General features: G+C 36.7%; 2 protein-coding genes across 7 annotated transcripts in view; one reads left to right on the forward strand and one right to left on the reverse strand.

Moving 5' to 3' along the window:
• Window positions 1–1,116, forward strand: part of ALG13 (ALG13 UDP-N-acetylglucosaminyltransferase subunit) — an 81,729-nt gene extending 80,613 nt beyond the window's left edge. For all 6 annotated transcript variants that reach the window (XM_050776748.1, XM_050776751.1, XM_050776752.1 and 3 more), the window contains one exon: window positions 201–1,116. In XM_050776748.1, the coding sequence (XP_050632705.1) occupies window positions 201–466 (266 nt within the window). In that variant the 3' untranslated portion in view covers window positions 467–1,116. The remainder of the gene's footprint in view (window positions 1–200) is intronic.
• Window positions 1,117–7,347: 6,231 nt separating this feature from the next.
• TRPC5 (transient receptor potential cation channel subfamily C member 5) overlaps window positions 7,348–18,392 on the reverse strand; it is a 326,188-nt gene continuing 315,143 nt past the window's right edge. Inside the window, exon 11 of the mRNA XM_050776763.1 lies at window positions 7,348–16,766. Within this exon, the coding sequence (XP_050632720.1) occupies window positions 16,074–16,766 (693 nt within the window). The 3' untranslated portion in view covers window positions 7,348–16,073. The remainder of the gene's footprint in view (window positions 16,767–18,392) is intronic.

The following is an 18,392-nucleotide window of genomic DNA, read 5'->3' on the forward strand; positions in this document are numbered from 1 at the left end:
TATTTCACAGTTTTTTAATTTGGAAATTTTCATATTTAGTCATTATTTGTATTTAAAGTACTCCTCCTGCAATTGCTGTGATCTTTCTTATAGTTAATAAATTTTATTTTCACACATAAGAACATCCACTTATGTTGCATGGGGTTTTGTTTTGGTGAATTTTTGTATGTAAAGTAGACTGTATACATTCTTTCTTTCAGATACTTTTCCGAATGCTGATCCTTCATCTGTCCCTCATGGAGCAGTCTATTATCCAGTAATGTCAGATCCCTATGGGCAGCCACCTTTGCCAGGTTTTGACTCCTGCCTCCCAGTTGTGCCAGATTATTCCTGTGTTCCCCCCTGGCATCCAGTTGGTACAGCATATGGTGGTTCTTCTCAAATTCATGGTGCTATAAATCCTGGGCCAATTGGCTATCTTGCTCCATCTCCCCCAGCTTCTCACTATGTACCTCAGGGTATGTAAGATCCAGCAGTATGAAGTATTCTTGCACTGCCATTTTCTTGCTGTTTTTGTTTTTAGAAAGTTTTTTATGTTAGTGGTTAAATGATTTAGGTGATTAGTGTTTACTATTGTATTTGTCTTTAAAATTATTTTACCTTTTGATTTAAAATAGTACTTTAAAATAAAGGGATATTATTTTGGGCTGTGACTAAGGAAATTGAGATGGATGTACAACTAGCCCCATATTGAGCATACTTCATTGTATTCAGCTATTTTCCTGTCAGCCATTTGTCAGCTTTATATTAGCTGATGGTACCAATTGATAAAATGAATATAAAGTATTTCATTGGTTCAGAGATCACACATCATATTAAACCATGCAGAATTGGAATAACTTGAACTTTTTTCTAGAAAGTAAAACCAAGAGCCTTTGCTTCTGGGTAACTCACTTAATATTAAATTAAAGAGCTCTTCAGGTTTCTTGAGAATTGTCTGAAGCCAGTTGCATTCTGTGATATCAGTTTTGAAGGCACATGGTTCTCTGCTTTAGATTTATCCCATACGCTATTGTTTAATACTGGATGTATGTAAGTGTTTTACTGCACTGTATTGAATTGGTGTCTTTTGCACAGTTAGCAGTAAATAAAAAATAGCATTTAAAATTGCCAAAACAAGTGGGATTTTTTCTTTTTGCGTTTTTATGTCAGCAAAGAGTACCGGACGTTTGATTGTTTCAACATGTTTTTTCTCTGGCTCTGGCATTTTGGTTGTCAAAGAATGTGAATTTTTAGCATAAACTGGTGGGGAGTAGTTGCAGAGCCACTTGAAATGTTATTTAATCTAGAGTCATTGCAGCACATACTACCATATCTACGCCTTTTCTCTGGAAAATGTTTCTTTTGTGTGTGTGCATGTTTTTTAAAGCATCTATAACCCTCTTATAGAACTTTAGACTTCTCATTGTCCTATACTTTCAATAGTTATAGGGGCCAAGGGAAAACTCCTTCACCCTCTAAAAGGTTCACCGAAAGCTCACGAAAGGCAGGTAAAGAGGAGAAAGGGCATACAAATTTTAATGTGTACACGGGAACCTTCAGAATGAAGACCCAAAAATACAGGGGAAATTGTCCATTTTTATGCTTAGGTTCAACGAAGTATGGACAGCCATGTGGAAATATAATTGGACAAAAAGGGTATGATCTGCTAATGGACTTGAGTAGGGGAAACCCAACAAGGCTTATTCGTGTTCTTGGCCTCTCTGAGCACACATTCCTTCCTTCTGGGTATGGGGCAGGATCCTCTCTGGAATAGGGGGTCTTATGATGACAGTCAAACCAGGTAGATCAGATAAATGTTTTATGGCCAGTTTTTACACAGAAAGGTGTAGTAATATTTTTAGGTTTTAGAAAAGTTCGAGTAATATTTTTAGGTTTTGTGGCTGGCTTTCAGGAAAAAGGGGTTCTGGTTTCTATGACCCACCTTGGGGAAGAGGGACTCTAGTTTCTATGGCTAGCTTTGAGGAAGAAGGAGACTGAGAGACAGGAGGGCAGGAGAAGGTCAGAGAAAAACTTGCTACTGAGGCCTTCATTCAGGGTTATTGTTTTCTGAGTCCAGACATTGTCATATCTTACCGTTTTTGTTTTTAGACTTAATCTTGTATCTCTGAAGGCCTGGCTTGTCTTTGGCTTGCTGTGAGATACATTTCATCATCCTTTTTTGCCTTCTCCCTTTCATCTATCTGAAGACCACAAGATGTCCTGTATTGATCAGTTCTTCTCTGAGGGGAAAATAATCCTGAATGCTTTGCTCTGTCTCACCTGACAAACAGCTATTTAAAAAGTGTTCTTTGGTTGCCACAAAACCTATTTATATCACTTTCTTAAAAGGTTATTTATGTTTGTGAATCAGTCTCTCCTTTCCCCCTGTGGCTACACCCTGGCCAAAAAGAACAATTTGAGACATCAGGGCTTGAAGTACTTGAACAGTTGAAGGTACTGGAGTGGAACATTGCAAAGAAGATGTATCTTCAATGTACTGTTCTCAAGATGATTGATATTGATGAGTTCTAAATAAGCCAATGTGGTAAAGGGTTCTGCTTCATAATAGTACTGATCGGATTTGTTTTTGTATCCTTGATTTTAAGAAGGCCTTGCACTACAAGTTAGCATCTGACAACTTAAGGTGGATAGCAGTGCACTAATGTTTTATAACAACCAACTGTGTGTATTAGTGTTTTAACTTCTCTGCTAACCTCCTGGGTTCTCAATTTATGCAGCCTGCAAATTGTGTTTTGCATGAAGGTTTATTTTACTCAAGCTTATAACATGGAATAGCCCCTTCCCAACATTTTTTGAATGTGCAAACATTTCTGAAGTATACATATCACAGAAAGTGATTGTCCTCTGTCTTCAGCTGTCAGTGGTTCACTAGCTTCTAAGGGGTGTTTTAGAAGATTGTAGTCTTGAGAATACCGGTTTGGAATTTGGCGGATTTTGAGACAAGCGCATCTGCCTTAGATTTCCAGTAGATTTGTTTTTATTTCAAACTTGTATATGCTGCCTTGCCTTGTGCTCTATTACCAATTAATGAAATTTAATCATGATTGGTATTAACGTAACCTGGAAGCAATGTGTGTACTAGATTGTGAACTAACTATCAATTGAGGTCAGTGTTTATGGCCTGCTTAAATCATACAAGTTCTCTTTGTTTATGTATTACAATCAGTCTTCTCTAAGAAATAATCAAGGAGTGAGTCCTGGCCTTCCTATTGTTGGGGTAGAGGTGAGGGTAACCTGTACTGCTGCAGAAGTCTGCAGTCTTTCTTGGAGGCAGCTGCCAGGTAAAAAGGAAGTGGTTTTTGTGATGAAAACCAAAACAAAACCCTAACACTTAATCACCATATAGGATAAACATAGTGGTAGACTTCTCCTTTTTACAGATTACCTCTTAAGTTGCTCTTGTTGCAAAAGGTATCCTGTCTTTTCTCTGCTTTTAACCAAATTTCATCCATTTAGAATTGTTTAGGGAAGGAAATATAAAGGCACTGTAGTTTGTTTGGAACCCTTTACTTACAGCCCCTTCTTGACATGAATCTGGTTACGCTAAAGGTAAATAGCTGGATAATTTCTCATAGCGAGGAAAAATAATTAAATTCATTTGTATGCTGTATATATTCTCAGAACTGATTGTGGCTTTCTGCCTTGATTAAGAGCAGATGAAAACATTGAGTTGGTTTTACTGTTGAAATGTAAGACTTACGAATTTAAAACAGCTTTCATTTCCTTAAAGCTTATAATCAAGGTGTAAGCTTTGGATTTAAAAGCTTTGGATTTAAAAGAATAAACAAATCATGGGATTTTTTTTATGTGAACACCAGACATTCAGAACTTAAACAAATCTCCATAGATAATGAATGATATAGTCTATTGGGAAGGGTGGAGCATGAACTTAATCTAGACTTTTGTAAATCTGGGCCAAATTTAGTTCATTTCATATGAAACCTCTTTAAGGCCTTTTATACTTACGTTTATAATGAAGAATTCATATAATTTATATAAGAATTCAACAGAACTAATATGAGCATCCCTAATCTGAAAATCCGAAATGCTGCAAAATCTGAAACTTCTTGAGCACTGACTTCCTGCTCAAAGAAAATGCTCTTTGTGGCAATTTGGAATTTCGAATTAGGAATGCTCAACCAGTAAATATAAAGCAAATATTCTCAAACCTGAAAAAGTTTGAAATTCCAAACGCTTCTGGTCCCAAACATTTCGGATAAGGGATACTCTATATAGCCAGAGACAACCTCTTGTTTCCCTCCATCCTACCTAGAATGTTAAGTTTCAGTAGGAGCAGCTTGATTTAGAACACTTGTCTTCTCTTCCACCTCAATGACCAAAGGCAGTTTTCCCTAAAATAGTTTTCATGGACATGGAGGGTGCCTGTGTGTGGGAGATGTAGCTTCAGGAAAGGATTGACCTGAGTTTAGGTAATGACCTGCTGTGTGACTAAAACTGCTTTAGAGTGATTATGGGAGGTGCTTCAAAATAATTTCAGGATGAGTATTATAGATGAAAGAACACAAACTTAATTATTCAATGACACTAGCTGTGTGTCATTGAATAATTATCATTGAAACTTGGGTTCATTATGCTATTTTGTTTGAAATTTTTGATAATAAAAACTACCTTGATAACCTGCCATCTGGAGAGGAGATGTTTGCTTATGAAGTTAGTATGAATTTGGGTTTTTTGAAATGTTATCTTGAATCCTGAAAAGAATTATAAGGTTGTAGAGAGGCTGTCACATAAAGTCCGCCCTTTAAAACATCTGGAGTTTTGGGGAAAGCTATGGGATGGAAAATGGGTTCTTGAAATTCTGTAATTAATATTTGCTAGCTACACATAAAACCAATTTTAATAAACACATGACATTTATTTGTAGTGGAAACTAATTGAGGTAAATGAACCAATTCAGGTTTTATTGTTTCAGTAATTGTTTTCCCAATAATCACTACTTTTTTTTTTTTTTTTGAGAAGGAGTTTCCCTCTTGTTGCCCAGGCAACAATGGTGCAATGGTGCGATCTCAGCTCACCACAACCTCCTCCCCTTCCCGGGTTCAAGTGATTCTCCTGCCTCAGCCTCTGGAGTAGCTGGGTTTACAGGCATGAGCCACCACACCCATCTAATGTTGTATTTTTAGTAGAGACGGGGTTTCTCCATGTTTGTCAGGCTGGTCTCGAACTCCTGACCTCAGATGATCCACCCACCTCGGCCTCCCAAAGTGCTGAGATTATAGGCGTGAGCCACCGCACCTGGCCAATCACCACCACTTTTGAGTTTACTTTTTTTCTTATGGCCGCTGGTGAGGGGTGATCTTGGAAACAAGAAAATCTGACTATTGTTTAGTTTTTTTCCTGGTAGGTGTCTCTTGCCACTGAGTAGACCTTTTGTGAAGGGGGTGGGGTCATTACTAACAATATTGTGGTTAAACTGAATCAGTTCTTGTAAATTCAGACCAGTCAGTGGATAAAAAGGTTAAAATCTATTCTAGCCAAACATTATTGGTTCATAGTATTGATCTATTAGTGTTATATGGATGGTCAGTCCCCTCACCCTAATTAGCAAATCTTTCTTGCAGAACTTTTGACTCTTTCCAGACTATATAATACAGGTTTTTCCAAATTGTTTACAGAATTGCTGAAAAAATTCTACCCTAATACTAGACTTAAACTAATGTTTTATTTCCTTTCTCTGGTATATTGGCTACCTCAAAGTGAAAATTTTTACCTTCATAAAAAGCTATTTTATATTCAGTTGTTTTGTTTGTTTTAGCAGTTGAAGTTTGTTTCGATTTTCTTTAATTCCTTTTAGCTCTGCTAAAATAGCTTCAACTACCCAAGAAGTTTTTCCTTTCCTGGTTGTTTTGAAACATGGCATAGGATTTTGTTAATTTAGTTCTTTTTCTTTACTCACTGCTTATTTTTTCTCCAACATTTTATTATAAAAATATTTTAAACACAGAGAAGTTGAAGGAATTGTTCAGTTAACATCTGTATATTTACTACCTAAGTTCTATACTTAACATTTTCCTGTACTTGCTTTTTCACATATCCATCTATAAGTCCTTATTTTTGATGCATTTCAAGGCAAATTGCAAACTTAAGTACAGATTACCTGTTGTAAACACTTCATGCATATTGTTAACTAGAGTTCAACAGTAGTTAAAGATTTTTTTCTTTTGAGGTAAAGTTTACATGCAGTGAAATGCACAAATCTTAAGTGTTAGATGCAGTGAGGTTTGATAAATACTTGTGAAACCCAAGCCCTGATCAAGATAACATTATCATCCCCAGAAAGTCTCTTCATGCTTCTTCCCAGTCAAATCTTTCTATCCCATTCCCCTAGGTAACCACTCTTGGTTTTGATTTTTCCCCAATAGATTAGTTTTCTGATTTTCTAACTGTACATAAAGTATATGCTCTCTTGTATAAGACTTATTTCAGCATAATGTATTTGGAATTTATGTTGTGTGTATCAAAAATTTATTGCTGAATATTATTTCATTGTATGAATATGCCATAGTTTATCCTTTTGGTGGACACCTGGACCGTTTCCAGTTTTTTTTACATGTTATAAATAAAGCTTCTATGGATATTTTTCTGTAAGTCTTTTTATGAGCACATGTTTTCATTTATCCTGGAATAGAATTGTTGGGTCATAGGTGAGGTGCATGTTTAGTTTTTTTTTTTTTTTTTTATGAGAAACTGCAGGACATTTTTCTCAAGTGGGTGTACCATTTTAAACTCCCATCAGCAGTGTATGACAGTTCCAGTTTCTCATTACCATCAGCAGATGATGGTGTCAGTGGTTTTTATTTTAGTCATTTTGGTGGATGTGTAGTAAGTGGTATCTCATTGTAGTAAGTGGTATCTAATTTGCATTTCCCTGATTGTTTTTCATATCAAGCATTTTTATGTGCTTGTTCATTTGTATACCTTTGTGACGTGTGTTCACATAATTTTTGTTATTGCATTATAGAAGTTCTTTGTATATGCTGGTTGCAAATCTTGTCAGGTATACTTCTGCTTATTTTAATTATCCTTATCTAACCAGTGTGTAAATGTTGTACACTCATTTATGCTTAAAATAATTAGGCCAGGACTTGTAGGTGAGTTATTTAGCTGAAAGTTAAGCTTTTCTGATATACTAACCAGTGCCCTGCTGGTATAAAAGTTAATCAGTAAAATAAGACAAACTTTAGGAATCTGAATTAGTGGAACGCTAGTTGCTGAAAAGTTTGTTACTACAAAAAAAATCTGAAGGAGAAATGTCAACTGATTCTGGAATTATTGCTCAAATGTCCTCACATGACACTGGTTTAATCATGACCAGCTTAGCCTCCGTTTATATGTTTTCTCACTGTCTCACAGATTCCAACTGTTCTATGCAATATGTATCATACTTTAAGTACTCAGTGAAGAATAATTAATTTCCGGGATCGGGCCTCTAAGGTTTTTCGATGTTGTAAGCAATAGCTTTAAAGCTGTATTGGTCTCTTTACTTCAGCCCATAGTTCTTATAAATTATTATTGAATTCTTAATTACTAGTCAGCTTTGTTTAATGGAAGATACAAAAATCAGAATATTTATTCTCATATACTTTTCAAAATATATTAGACTGTGGAGGTCTCCCGTTAGTGTTTCTGCTAGGCAAATTACATTGTGAAATCTGTTTTTCATAAATGTTAATAATAGGTGGCTACAAATGATTACACTGAAAAAGGGAGGAACATAACACCTTAAATCTGAGTTGTCACACATTTAAGGGAAAAAAAGTAAATATTTTATTGATACTGAAGCTAAAAATACACAAAATTATTTTATTGTACCAGATTCTTTTTAATACATTAAGATTGACACTATGCACTTACAGAAAGTGTTTAAATAAAAGTGATAGTTATTCAAAGAGATTTCCACTTTTAAAATACTCTTCAAAGCCAATGCCATTTACACAGACACGTTTGGAATTTTCCCTTTTCATGATTATGCTAGAGGTGTATCATTTTAAACTGAAATTTGACACACTTTCTCTATGGTGATATGTGGTTGGGGCTGCCAACTAGGTTTAGAAGATGAATTACACATAGCCCATATTTTCTAGTATTCTCCTTCCTGCTACCAAATATTAGCTTGTTGCTGCAGACTGCATTCATTGTTTTGAGTAGAAAGAAACTCCCATCCCTAATTTCAACCCCATTTTTTAGAAATGTGGAATAAATTAAATCCTGTGAAGAGTTTATTCTTCTGTTGAAGAGTACCTCTGGTGTGCATTCTTATGTTATAAGAAACAAACTAATATGTATTTGCTTGAGAAGGATGTGTTTATCCTTATCTGAAGTATCCTGGGGAAAGTCTGTGTCTTTACTGTTGAGATAAGATAAAGCTTTACTTTTACTTTAAGGTAATAATTTGAACAGTTAATTTTAAAGTTAATTTATCGAATTGAATTTCCTTTTATACTAAACCACAGACTAATGTGTAACCCTTTGGGTTTAGAGGACTCTTCTTGTGCTCACATAATATTCATTTTGGTGCCATTGGTCCCAATTATCCTGTTAAGACACTCGAGAATTCTGTCTGCTTCTCCTGCCCAAGTACGATAAGCACAGTTATCACTGATTATTGGACTACAGGTTACTTTGCTTTGGATATTTAAACTGATTGCTTAATATGTTTTACAAGGAGGTCCTGCAAGGTGTGACCACAACATGATGAGGCTATACTTTAAATACTATGACTAGATCTTATACAGGAAATACCTAATCTGAATATGTGACTTTCAAATGACCTGAACATATTCAGCTAGCTGGCTGCCATCTTCCCATTAGAGTCTCTTTCCATTGCTTCTGCCACCATGGGTTTTTATGAGTCCAAAATCCTCCCTTCTGTTCTCTATGGAGGTTAGTGGTTTTTCTTTACCACCCCCCTCCCTGATAACAGCCTAGTCATCAGAGCCTCCGTGCTATACAATGTCATTTCTTAAGGATCAAATAAGTTTGAGGAGTCAATTCTGAGTTTACAGAATAAGCCATTGGAACTCAATGCATTTTACTATTTAAACACAAATGTTTCAAGGGTTAATCATTATGGTTCCCAAATCAGTGAAGCTTCTCTATCTAAATATATTGCTCTTTAAGGTGTTCTCTTCAGGAGGCTATGTGCTTATTCATGTAAGGCTGCCACTGCTCCAAGCATAATTGAAACTAGATTCCAGGATACAAAGGGGAACAAGGATTCTTGAGGGGGTGACGGAGATATTCTATAACTTGATTTTGGCTGGTGTTTCCAGGGGTATATACAACTCTGAAAACTCACCAATTTGTATACTTTAAATGGATGCAGGTAATTGTACATAAATCATTCCTCAATAAAGTTAATTAGGGGAAAAAACTAGATTCCCAAGAGCAGTTCCAGATCCCTTACAAATCCCACAAGAGACAGTCTCATTATTTTATAATTGTGCCTATCAAAGTGCCTATTGTGTAATAGCACTTGAAAATTTTTTTTTGTTTTTTTGTTTGTTTTTAACCAGAGAAAGTGGTACTCATCTTGACCACCGCATGTTTTACCAAGTGTGGATCTAAAATTACTTTTGGCAATTTCTAAATTCCTAAAAATTTAATCTTATAGGATCCTGATTTTCTACCATTGAGGATATTCAGAGATTGTACTGTGGACTTTGAAAGTCATTTCAAAAGCACAAGTCCAAAGTGGGTTGAGTAATGGCAGCATCATTAGAATATGGGTATGGCTTTTTAAGGTGACTAAAGGACCACATTCATTTGGGTGCATAAATTCTGGTATGTTTATGAAAATATCAGTCATTATAATCCTATTTTATATTTATTCCAAATTATGAGGCTAAAAGATGACAGCAGATATATAATCTGACTTTTTGCCATAGTACCCTTCCTTAATTTTAGCTTTCATTTCTTTTTCATGTTGCTTTGACAAACCCACTTTATTTCTTAGATAAAATTTGAAGAAAGTGATCTTTCCAATTGGCTAAAATGTACATATTTATAAAAGCCCATCTGTGGTATTTCACTATGGGTGTGGTGTGTTGCACTTATATTTACAGTGATCCCAAGGTTGAGAACTTGTTAACACCTGAAATTTAACCCAAATATGACCCAAAATTTGAAGAATGATTTACAGGTAGTTCTGCTTTCATATATTGTTGCAGTTTTTGAATTTAATTAAAGGAGAAATGGTGATGTTAATGTTTTAATTAACCATTTTAAATTACATTTTTTATTCAGGTGATTCATCTCAATTTGGTCATCCAAAAAGTTGACAATTTGGTGGTTTAGCCCCATGTTTTAAAGTGCATATCCTCATTCGTCCTTACTTCAAAGGCTTTTCCAACCGTCTCTTTACTACACTATCACCATCTAAGTTTCCCAATCCCAGCAAAAATCCAAAGCCTCCTTTCTTCCTTCCAAGGATCAGCTTTAAGAGTTGTGTAAGACTGGATAACTGTCAAGACGGTTCCTAGGTTGGAAGGCAATTGGTGGCAATGAGTATTTTGGGGATATATTGAACTTTGGGGAAACAATATAAAATGGCCAATCCCAGCTTAATTGTACTTTCAAATGGTTGGCTGCCTTAGGTTTAAATAAAAGGCACACTGCCACATATTCATTCAAGTGCCATTGAGGACAGTGCCTTTTGTGTGTACGTATGTAAGCTCCTGGGATGTTAGGTTGCCCCCAAACCTGCTAAAGTCAAAGGGCAAATATGCTGAAAAATTGTGAAAATGACCTTCACATTGCAAGCCATTCTAACCTACTTCAGTTAGTCTTTTTTGGTTCTATCAAGTCACTGGAGTTATAAAGAAAGTTCTTTGAGGGGGAAGAGGGTAGGACAGATACATGCTACTTTGATGGATGTATAACAGTTGATTTCAATGATCAAAAGTTGTGGGCTGTTTATGTTCCTACAGAAATTGTTTGCCATTTATTTGTGTAGTAACAGGAAGCCTCTAGAGCTTTCACAACTTTTCACATCAGATAAGAAAACTAGCTTTTTGGCATAAGGGCATTCCACTTAGTTTTATATTTAAATATTATAATTCTTAATATGTATATGTCTCTCAGGTACCACAAACATTGATGGTATAGCTTTAGAAAAAGAATGAACACAGATCCAATAATCAAGTGCAAGATACAAGTCCACTCAAGTTGGGGATAACACAAATAGCCTAAAGATGCTAGAGCACACTGGCTTGCTGCCTCTATCATTCCAGCAGTTAACTCTGTTTCTTAAACATTACATTTTCTAAAAGTAAAGCTCTCACAAGGCACCCACTAACACGTCCTCTGGATCACCACACAATAGATGAAAATCCTAGGCCATGTGCCAGCATATGAATGAATATTAACACCTCAAGTATGCATCAAATCTCAGGTATACAGTAAATCTGAAGTATGCAGACTTACTTTATTTTGCCAAAAATGTGTATATTTGAATCTTCCAGGTAAGTTATTCTGACCTAAATGCTTTTTTTCTTTTTAACAAAACCAGACACCTCAAATTTTGATAGCTCTCAATATAAAAGTGCTACGGAAGATGCTGTCATGGCAGTTCATTTTGGCAATTCCTCACAGCTCAGGAAATGTCTCCATTGAAAAGTTATTCTTGCTTCCCTCTCTTCAAAATGATCTAGTAATTACCTAAAGGGATAAAGGGCCAAGGGCAGAACAATCAAATGCTATTAAGTTTTGTTATGTGTGTGTATGTATATACATAAACACGTTCTCACTTTTACAGACATCCCTCAAAAGGCAAAGCAAGCCAAAACCCACATCTGTTGGAAAAAAGTTACAACAGGAAGGTTCATTGGAAATATAATGGTAACAATGTTTCTCTGTGCTAAAGTAAAGCTCACATTCATTTGGGGTACTCAGATCCCACTGTGGAGTTCTACACCAACAAGGTGGATATTTGGAGCAATTATCTAGATAAAGTAAGCCAAAGAAACAATCTAAAATATCCATAGTTTTGAGGCAAAGCTGCAGGGGTTGAAGGTAGGGAGAGCTGTGAAGTAGGTATGAAGAGGTTATTTAAATGATCTGAACACTTGAATCAATTTGCATTTACTATGTCTATATGAGCAATCTTTTGAAAACTTGATTACCAAGAAAATATACTATTTTTTTCTTAGGTACCTTTATTTATTTATTTTTGAGACAGTCTCGCTCTGCCACCCAGGCTTGAGTGCAGTGGTGTCATCTCAGCTCACTGCAACCTCCGCCTCCCAGGTTCAAGTGATTCTCATGCCTCAGCCTCTCAAGTAGCTGGGACTACAGGCGTGTACCACCATGCCCAGCTAATGTTTGTATTTTTAGTAGAGACGGGTTTCACCATGTTGGCCAGGCTGATCTCGAACTCCTGGACTCAAGTGAACCGCCCACTTTGGCCTCCCAAGGTGCTAGGATTACAGGAGTGGGCCACCATGCCCAGCCTCATTTTTTCTTAGGTACTTTTAAACAAAGGATTTGCTGCCTATCTTCAAGTACTTTTTACCTGATGATTTAACAAACCAAGGTCTGGAGCACTAAAACTATTAGGCAAAACACCACTCGAGTTTCACCCACGATGCAACGTGAATGTCAATGGTTATTTGTATTTTCAGGCTAAGGTATGGCCTCATTATTATCTCTAAAGTTCCCACTGAAGTTTTCAGAGGAGGTTTGCACTGCCATAAGAACTATAAAGTTCTTTTTGGAAAAGGTATTAAGTCATTTGAAAAGTGGAGGTGTTCGTTTTTTAAAAATTATCTAATCAAATTGCAGACAGGTATTTATGACTTAGCTGAAATAGCCTAAGTTAGGTCACGGTGGAATGAAAAATGATGGAGGCGGAACAGGGAATTTTTTAATATCTCCATGTAAGTAGACAGAAGCATAACTTGAAGCATTTATATCCCTGTTAAGTTTGGCATTTTCCAAAAATGATTTTAAATTTAGAATCTTTCCTCTGTCTTTGCATTTCACTGGACTTAAAGCTGGAAGTGGAGATACTTCAATAATGGTCACTTTCTAATAGAATTCAAATATTTTCTTTGTAATTTTTACCTTTATTATTAGGGTGACTTTATGAGATCAAATAAATGAATCCAAGGTGTCTGGAAGTGATAAGCCAACTGTAATGTAGGTGGACCATGATATGGATATTTTAGATAAGTAGTAAATGACTTTTGTATTATTTGTGTTTGACTTTGCAGTACATTTTTAACTTTACATTTAAAAATGTAAGTCTGAAGTTTTTGGAGTTCGCAGCATTTTTGGCAAATGAACAAAAGGGTGTCTGTAGTGGCCACTTCATGTTCACATATATATATGACATATATGCTTACTAATAAATGTCTTCTATAATCTAGAAGGCTTGAGTTTATTGACCAGCTCTGTGACCTTAAGCAAGTCATTGTCCTTCTCTGGGCCTCTTTATTTTCTAATTGTAGAATATGAGGTTGGAATAGAGTAGATCCTTTATAAAGTTCTCTTTTAGTTCTTAACTTTTTGTGTTTATAAATGTACTCTCAAGTTGGCTTATAGCTCCTCTGGGGTCAGAAGATACACCTAAGCATATTCACTTGAAATACCTTTTATGATACTTGATCAAGAGAATAAGGAAGTGAACAGAATATTTTTCCTTTCCTACTTTGTACTGAATAAGAGTTAATAAAAATGTTGGTGTCACCAACATGGAAGTTAGGGCAATAGCTGTTTAGCTTTAACCCCCATCCTAAATGAGGCTTCACTATAGCTAGTGAAGTCCTAAGCCCAAGTCACAACGATAACCCTGAGAAGATCTGAAAAGGAATGTACTCCTGTGACATATGACACTGGTTCTTTCAATAGTAGAGATTGATTTACACATATTATCTCTTTAGAACATAAGTGACAGAAGACTTTTGGAATACAGTTCCATGTCTGGCTAGCCTGTTTTCTGACAAGTTGATAAGGTCACTGCTAGAACACTTATACGTAAGTTTTCAGAAGTGATATACATTTCTGAGAAAAACATGTTTTTCTTTTTATAAAATGGGGTTATATGCTATTTTGGTGCTGTTAATATGAGTTAGGAATGTAGCCCAGGTTCTATTATTATTCAAAGTGAATTTGACAATTTGGAAAGCTGAATCTGTAAGTTTAGAAACCTTTCTGGAAAGTAACCTGTTATTAAATGTCAAGGCCATTTATGATAGTCTCAGTGAAGCAGGGCAGAAATTGATTTGAGGAAATAACCACTTCAGATATGATCAAGGAATTATTTTCGGACAACCTCTTGCCAAATGGGTCTTGACGCAGCGTTTTCACTTGATCACTTTTCCCTGGATCTGAGGCTTTATTCTTCAAAACCTCCTCCTATTTCTGGCCCCTCCCCCTCCATTTTGCTCTTCTCCAGGCTAGAGACAGAGATGGGAATCCATTCAAATAACAGAAACCACACTATCAAAAGCTAGTTTGGAGGCATATTTGCAGAGTGAAAATTCCTCATTTCTCTTACTTGTATGTTTACATATATTAATCTAAATGGATTCCTATTGGACATTTAAAAAAACCAGGGTGACACCTAACTATTTTACTTTTCTGGGCTACACACTATTAATATAATCTCTAGGACTCAGACCTAGAGTTGTTTCAGGTCATATGTTAGAGTCTAAATTGAGGGAACCTTTGTGCTAACGTTGGTAAAAACCGTCCTTGCTCAGCAGGTTCTCGGTGGTTATTAGGTCTAAAATGATGACCAGATGCATTATGGACTTTATTTTTTAACTTCAACTACTGTATTCTGATGAGGTACTTTTAAGCTGTGGAAAAGAACTTGTTTGGATGTATAAATGTGGCTTCCTTGGAAGACAGTAGAATTTGGATCACGTTTATAATTCCATGAATCCACTAGGGTTGTTATGTTATATATCTAACATAATTTACACATGCAATTCCACTGCCCCAATGAATATTAAAACTGCAACCTGAATTAGGTTATCTATACCTAGAATTGCCATTTTTATAAAGCAATTAATTAAAATGAAGATGCTCTTTTCTCATATTTTGACACTTCAGCAATATGCCATTTTTTTCTGATAAAAATATTTCAAATTCAGGCTTTTATCTTAGAAATTCTTTGATAGCTATGATAATTAAAACTATCAACAGTAGAGTAGGACCCAACAAATATGACAACTATTTATCTTGCCAATGTATGAGATGTGGTGACTATTGGTTAGAGTGTAGTAGATGTTTTTAAAAAACAGCACAAATTCTAAATACTAATTTTGATACTATCAAATTTTAAAATGTAGTAAGTTGACTGAAACACAAACACAGAAAAATAATTCACCTAACTTATTAGATATGACATATACTATGGGGTAAATATTTCATTGGCACACATTAGGAAACTAACACATCTTTAAGAAACAAGAAAATTCAACAGCCCTCACAATAAGAAGTTGTAGTATTTAAGAACGAAACAAGCCACTTATACCTAGAAACCACAAGCTGACAATTCTTTGGAATCTCTTCAGCCTCCCTTTGATGCTGTTCATTGACCCAGCATGGGCAGCGTGTAGCACTGAATGGCAACAAAGATGGGCAGGGTAGTTTGCCTTATCTGATAGCTGGTGGGGACTGTTGACCACATCCCTCAGCTCTGTGGGAAGATGGCATGAGATCCTGAGGATGGTCAGGAATCTGTGTAGCAGCAAGAGTAGCAAAGTGGCACCTGGGGCTTCAAGGAAGCATGGGTGAGAAAAGCAAAGCAAAAGGGTTAAGCACCCAACTGCACCTCTGCTGATTAGGTGCAACACCCCTTCAGTTGGTTGTAAGATGGACTTAGTGTGTACAGGTATTAAAAAGGCAAATAATAATGAAAGTAATAATAAAACAAGAACAAAAATGGAGAATGTGGCTATAAAAGATGATGCAAATAATAGGAGTTTCACTCTCCTTTCTTGGGGGCAGGGGCAGTGAGGGAATCATATTCTGTGTCACCTCTGAGAGCAAGGAAATTACAAATTTCTGTTGAGTTCCAAAACAGATGATTAGGGCTTGACTTAGAGGCGAGTTGTAACTTGTTCTTCCTGTCCATCACCCCATTTGTGCATGAGCAAGTCACAAGCCTCTCCCCAAGTTTCAAATACATCCTCTGAGGAGTCTAAAAGTTTAGAATTTGAGGAGCAGATGCTGGATGCACAGTGAAGAGAGCTGGAACAGGCTAGAGGGCATTCACTGCTCTGAGCAGCGCCCTGGACTTCACCTAATTCTACCTCACTGAGGTTAATTTCACTTTGAGAACAGGCCTCTGCTTTCCCTTTCTCCATCTGAGAATATCTGATGTCCTGCCACATACAGTGCTGCTGAACAATTCCATCAGAAATTGTGTACATTGGCTCTGAACTGGGTTCAGACATATGACCATTAAATTTGGAGAACAGGAGACCCAGTTTCTTGAGAGAAGGACCCATGAAGGAGCGTTTGCTTGATGACTCAGCTTTTGACTTTCCTTGGGCACCACTGGACCTTGGCATGGTTCTGATGAGAGGTGGCCCATGGCAAGCCTTTTTCTTGCAGCCTAAATTAAAAGAGACACTCTTGGATTTGGCTCGAGCCCCACCACTGCCATCATTAGTATCATCTCTCTGAGAGAGTTCAGTGCTGCTAGTGGAAAAGCTTCTCCTTGGGTGTTTTCTATTTCCCAAGAGGTCAAGCACTTCATACCGAAAGCTGGAGATGTCTTGCTTTAATTCCTAGGAAAAGAGAGGAGACATATTATGTCAAGAAACTTGGTCTTTATTTCAAAGTAGGCACATTAGATACCTTTGGAATGTTCCAGGTTTTTGCCTAGTAGTAAATCACAAAATAAAACACCAGAAAAATCTGCCATTATTCAAACACAAGAAAAACATATTAATAATTCCGTGCGCAGGGCTGGCCACTGGCAAAATTGTACAATGGGTAAAGTTGATTCAGGATTAGCTAACACTTTAGTAGGGATTAGTCTGTTGAGGCGCTTTCATAAGGACTAACTCCTGCTCAAGTATTAACTAACAAGGTATTAGATTAGGACACTGGCTCTCACAGGTGTCTGCATATAAAAGGACTACTGAAGAGGAAAAAGCTTTTAAGACTCTAACGAGTGAAACTAGAGAAGTGGAATGTCAGGTGATGAGACTGCTGTTTTGAGACAGGGGGCCCTGTTCAAACCTTTATGAAATGTCTTCTATCTCCAACTGAATGCTTACATACTAGACTGTTCTTTAAAAGCCAAGCTGAAATTTATTCATGTACTTCCCCTGCTCAAAACTTGTTACTAACTTGTCACTAACTTTAGGAAAAAATAGAAATGCCATACCATGGACTACAAGGTTTTTCAAGGCCTAGTACCTGTGCTTTTTCCAGTCTCATCTTTCTACTCTTTTCCTAGGCTCTCTGCTGTCCACCTGTATGGACATATTCTCCCTTGCCTCTGGGCCTTTGCCTGTGCTGTTCTCTCTGTCTAGAACACTCTTCTCCCCAGCTCCCCTTTATCTGGCTGGCTTTGCTTTCAAGCCTCAGCTTAAGCATCACTTCCATTGGAAAGTCTGTCTTGACTCCCCAAGTCCCAGTTGAGAGTCCCTCCTCTCTGTGTTTCCACAGTGGCCTGTGTTTAACCTGTCAGAATACACAATTGTTCATCACCCTTTATTATTGTTTGTCACTCCTTGAGAGTAGGAGCTGGTTAGATCTTGCTCACCACTGTACCAGAGCACGTAGAAGAGTGCTTGGAACATAGCAGACCCTTGGTAGATGAATTATGTCTATGAATTAGAATAATGGCCTTCCTGTGTGCCTTAGAAAATATAGACGTTCATGGACACAGGGAGGGGAACATCACACACAGGGGCCTGTCGGGGGGTGGGGGTTAGGGGAGGAATAGCATTAGGAGAAATACCTAATGTAGATGATGGTTTGATGGGTGCAGCAAACCACCATGGCACGTGTATACCTATGTAACAAACTTGCACGTTCTGCACATGTATCCCAGAACTTAAAGTATAATAAAAATTTTAAAAAAGAAAAATATATATAGATGTGTTCTAGGATAGGATTTCTCAGTCTTGGCACTATTGACATGTTGGGCTGGATACTTCTTGTTGTGGGAGGCTGTACTATTTATTGTAGGATGCTCAGTAGCAACCTTGTCTTTACTGTCTGGATACCAGTGTGACAACCAAAAGTATATCTCCAGACATTGCCAAATGTGGCTTTGGGGACAAAATTACCCCTGGTTGAAAACAGTTGTTTTAGGCTAATGCCAGTAGTAGAATTTTAATGTTTAATGGTAGAGTTTCTTAAGACTTTATATTTAATAACAGATTTATTATTATTATTTT

Source organism: Macaca thibetana, chromosome X, assembly GCF_024542745.1.
Source record: "Macaca thibetana thibetana isolate TM-01 chromosome X, ASM2454274v1, whole genome shotgun sequence".
In the NCBI taxonomy this organism is placed as follows: Eukaryota; Metazoa; Chordata; class Mammalia; order Primates; family Cercopithecidae; genus Macaca; species Macaca thibetana.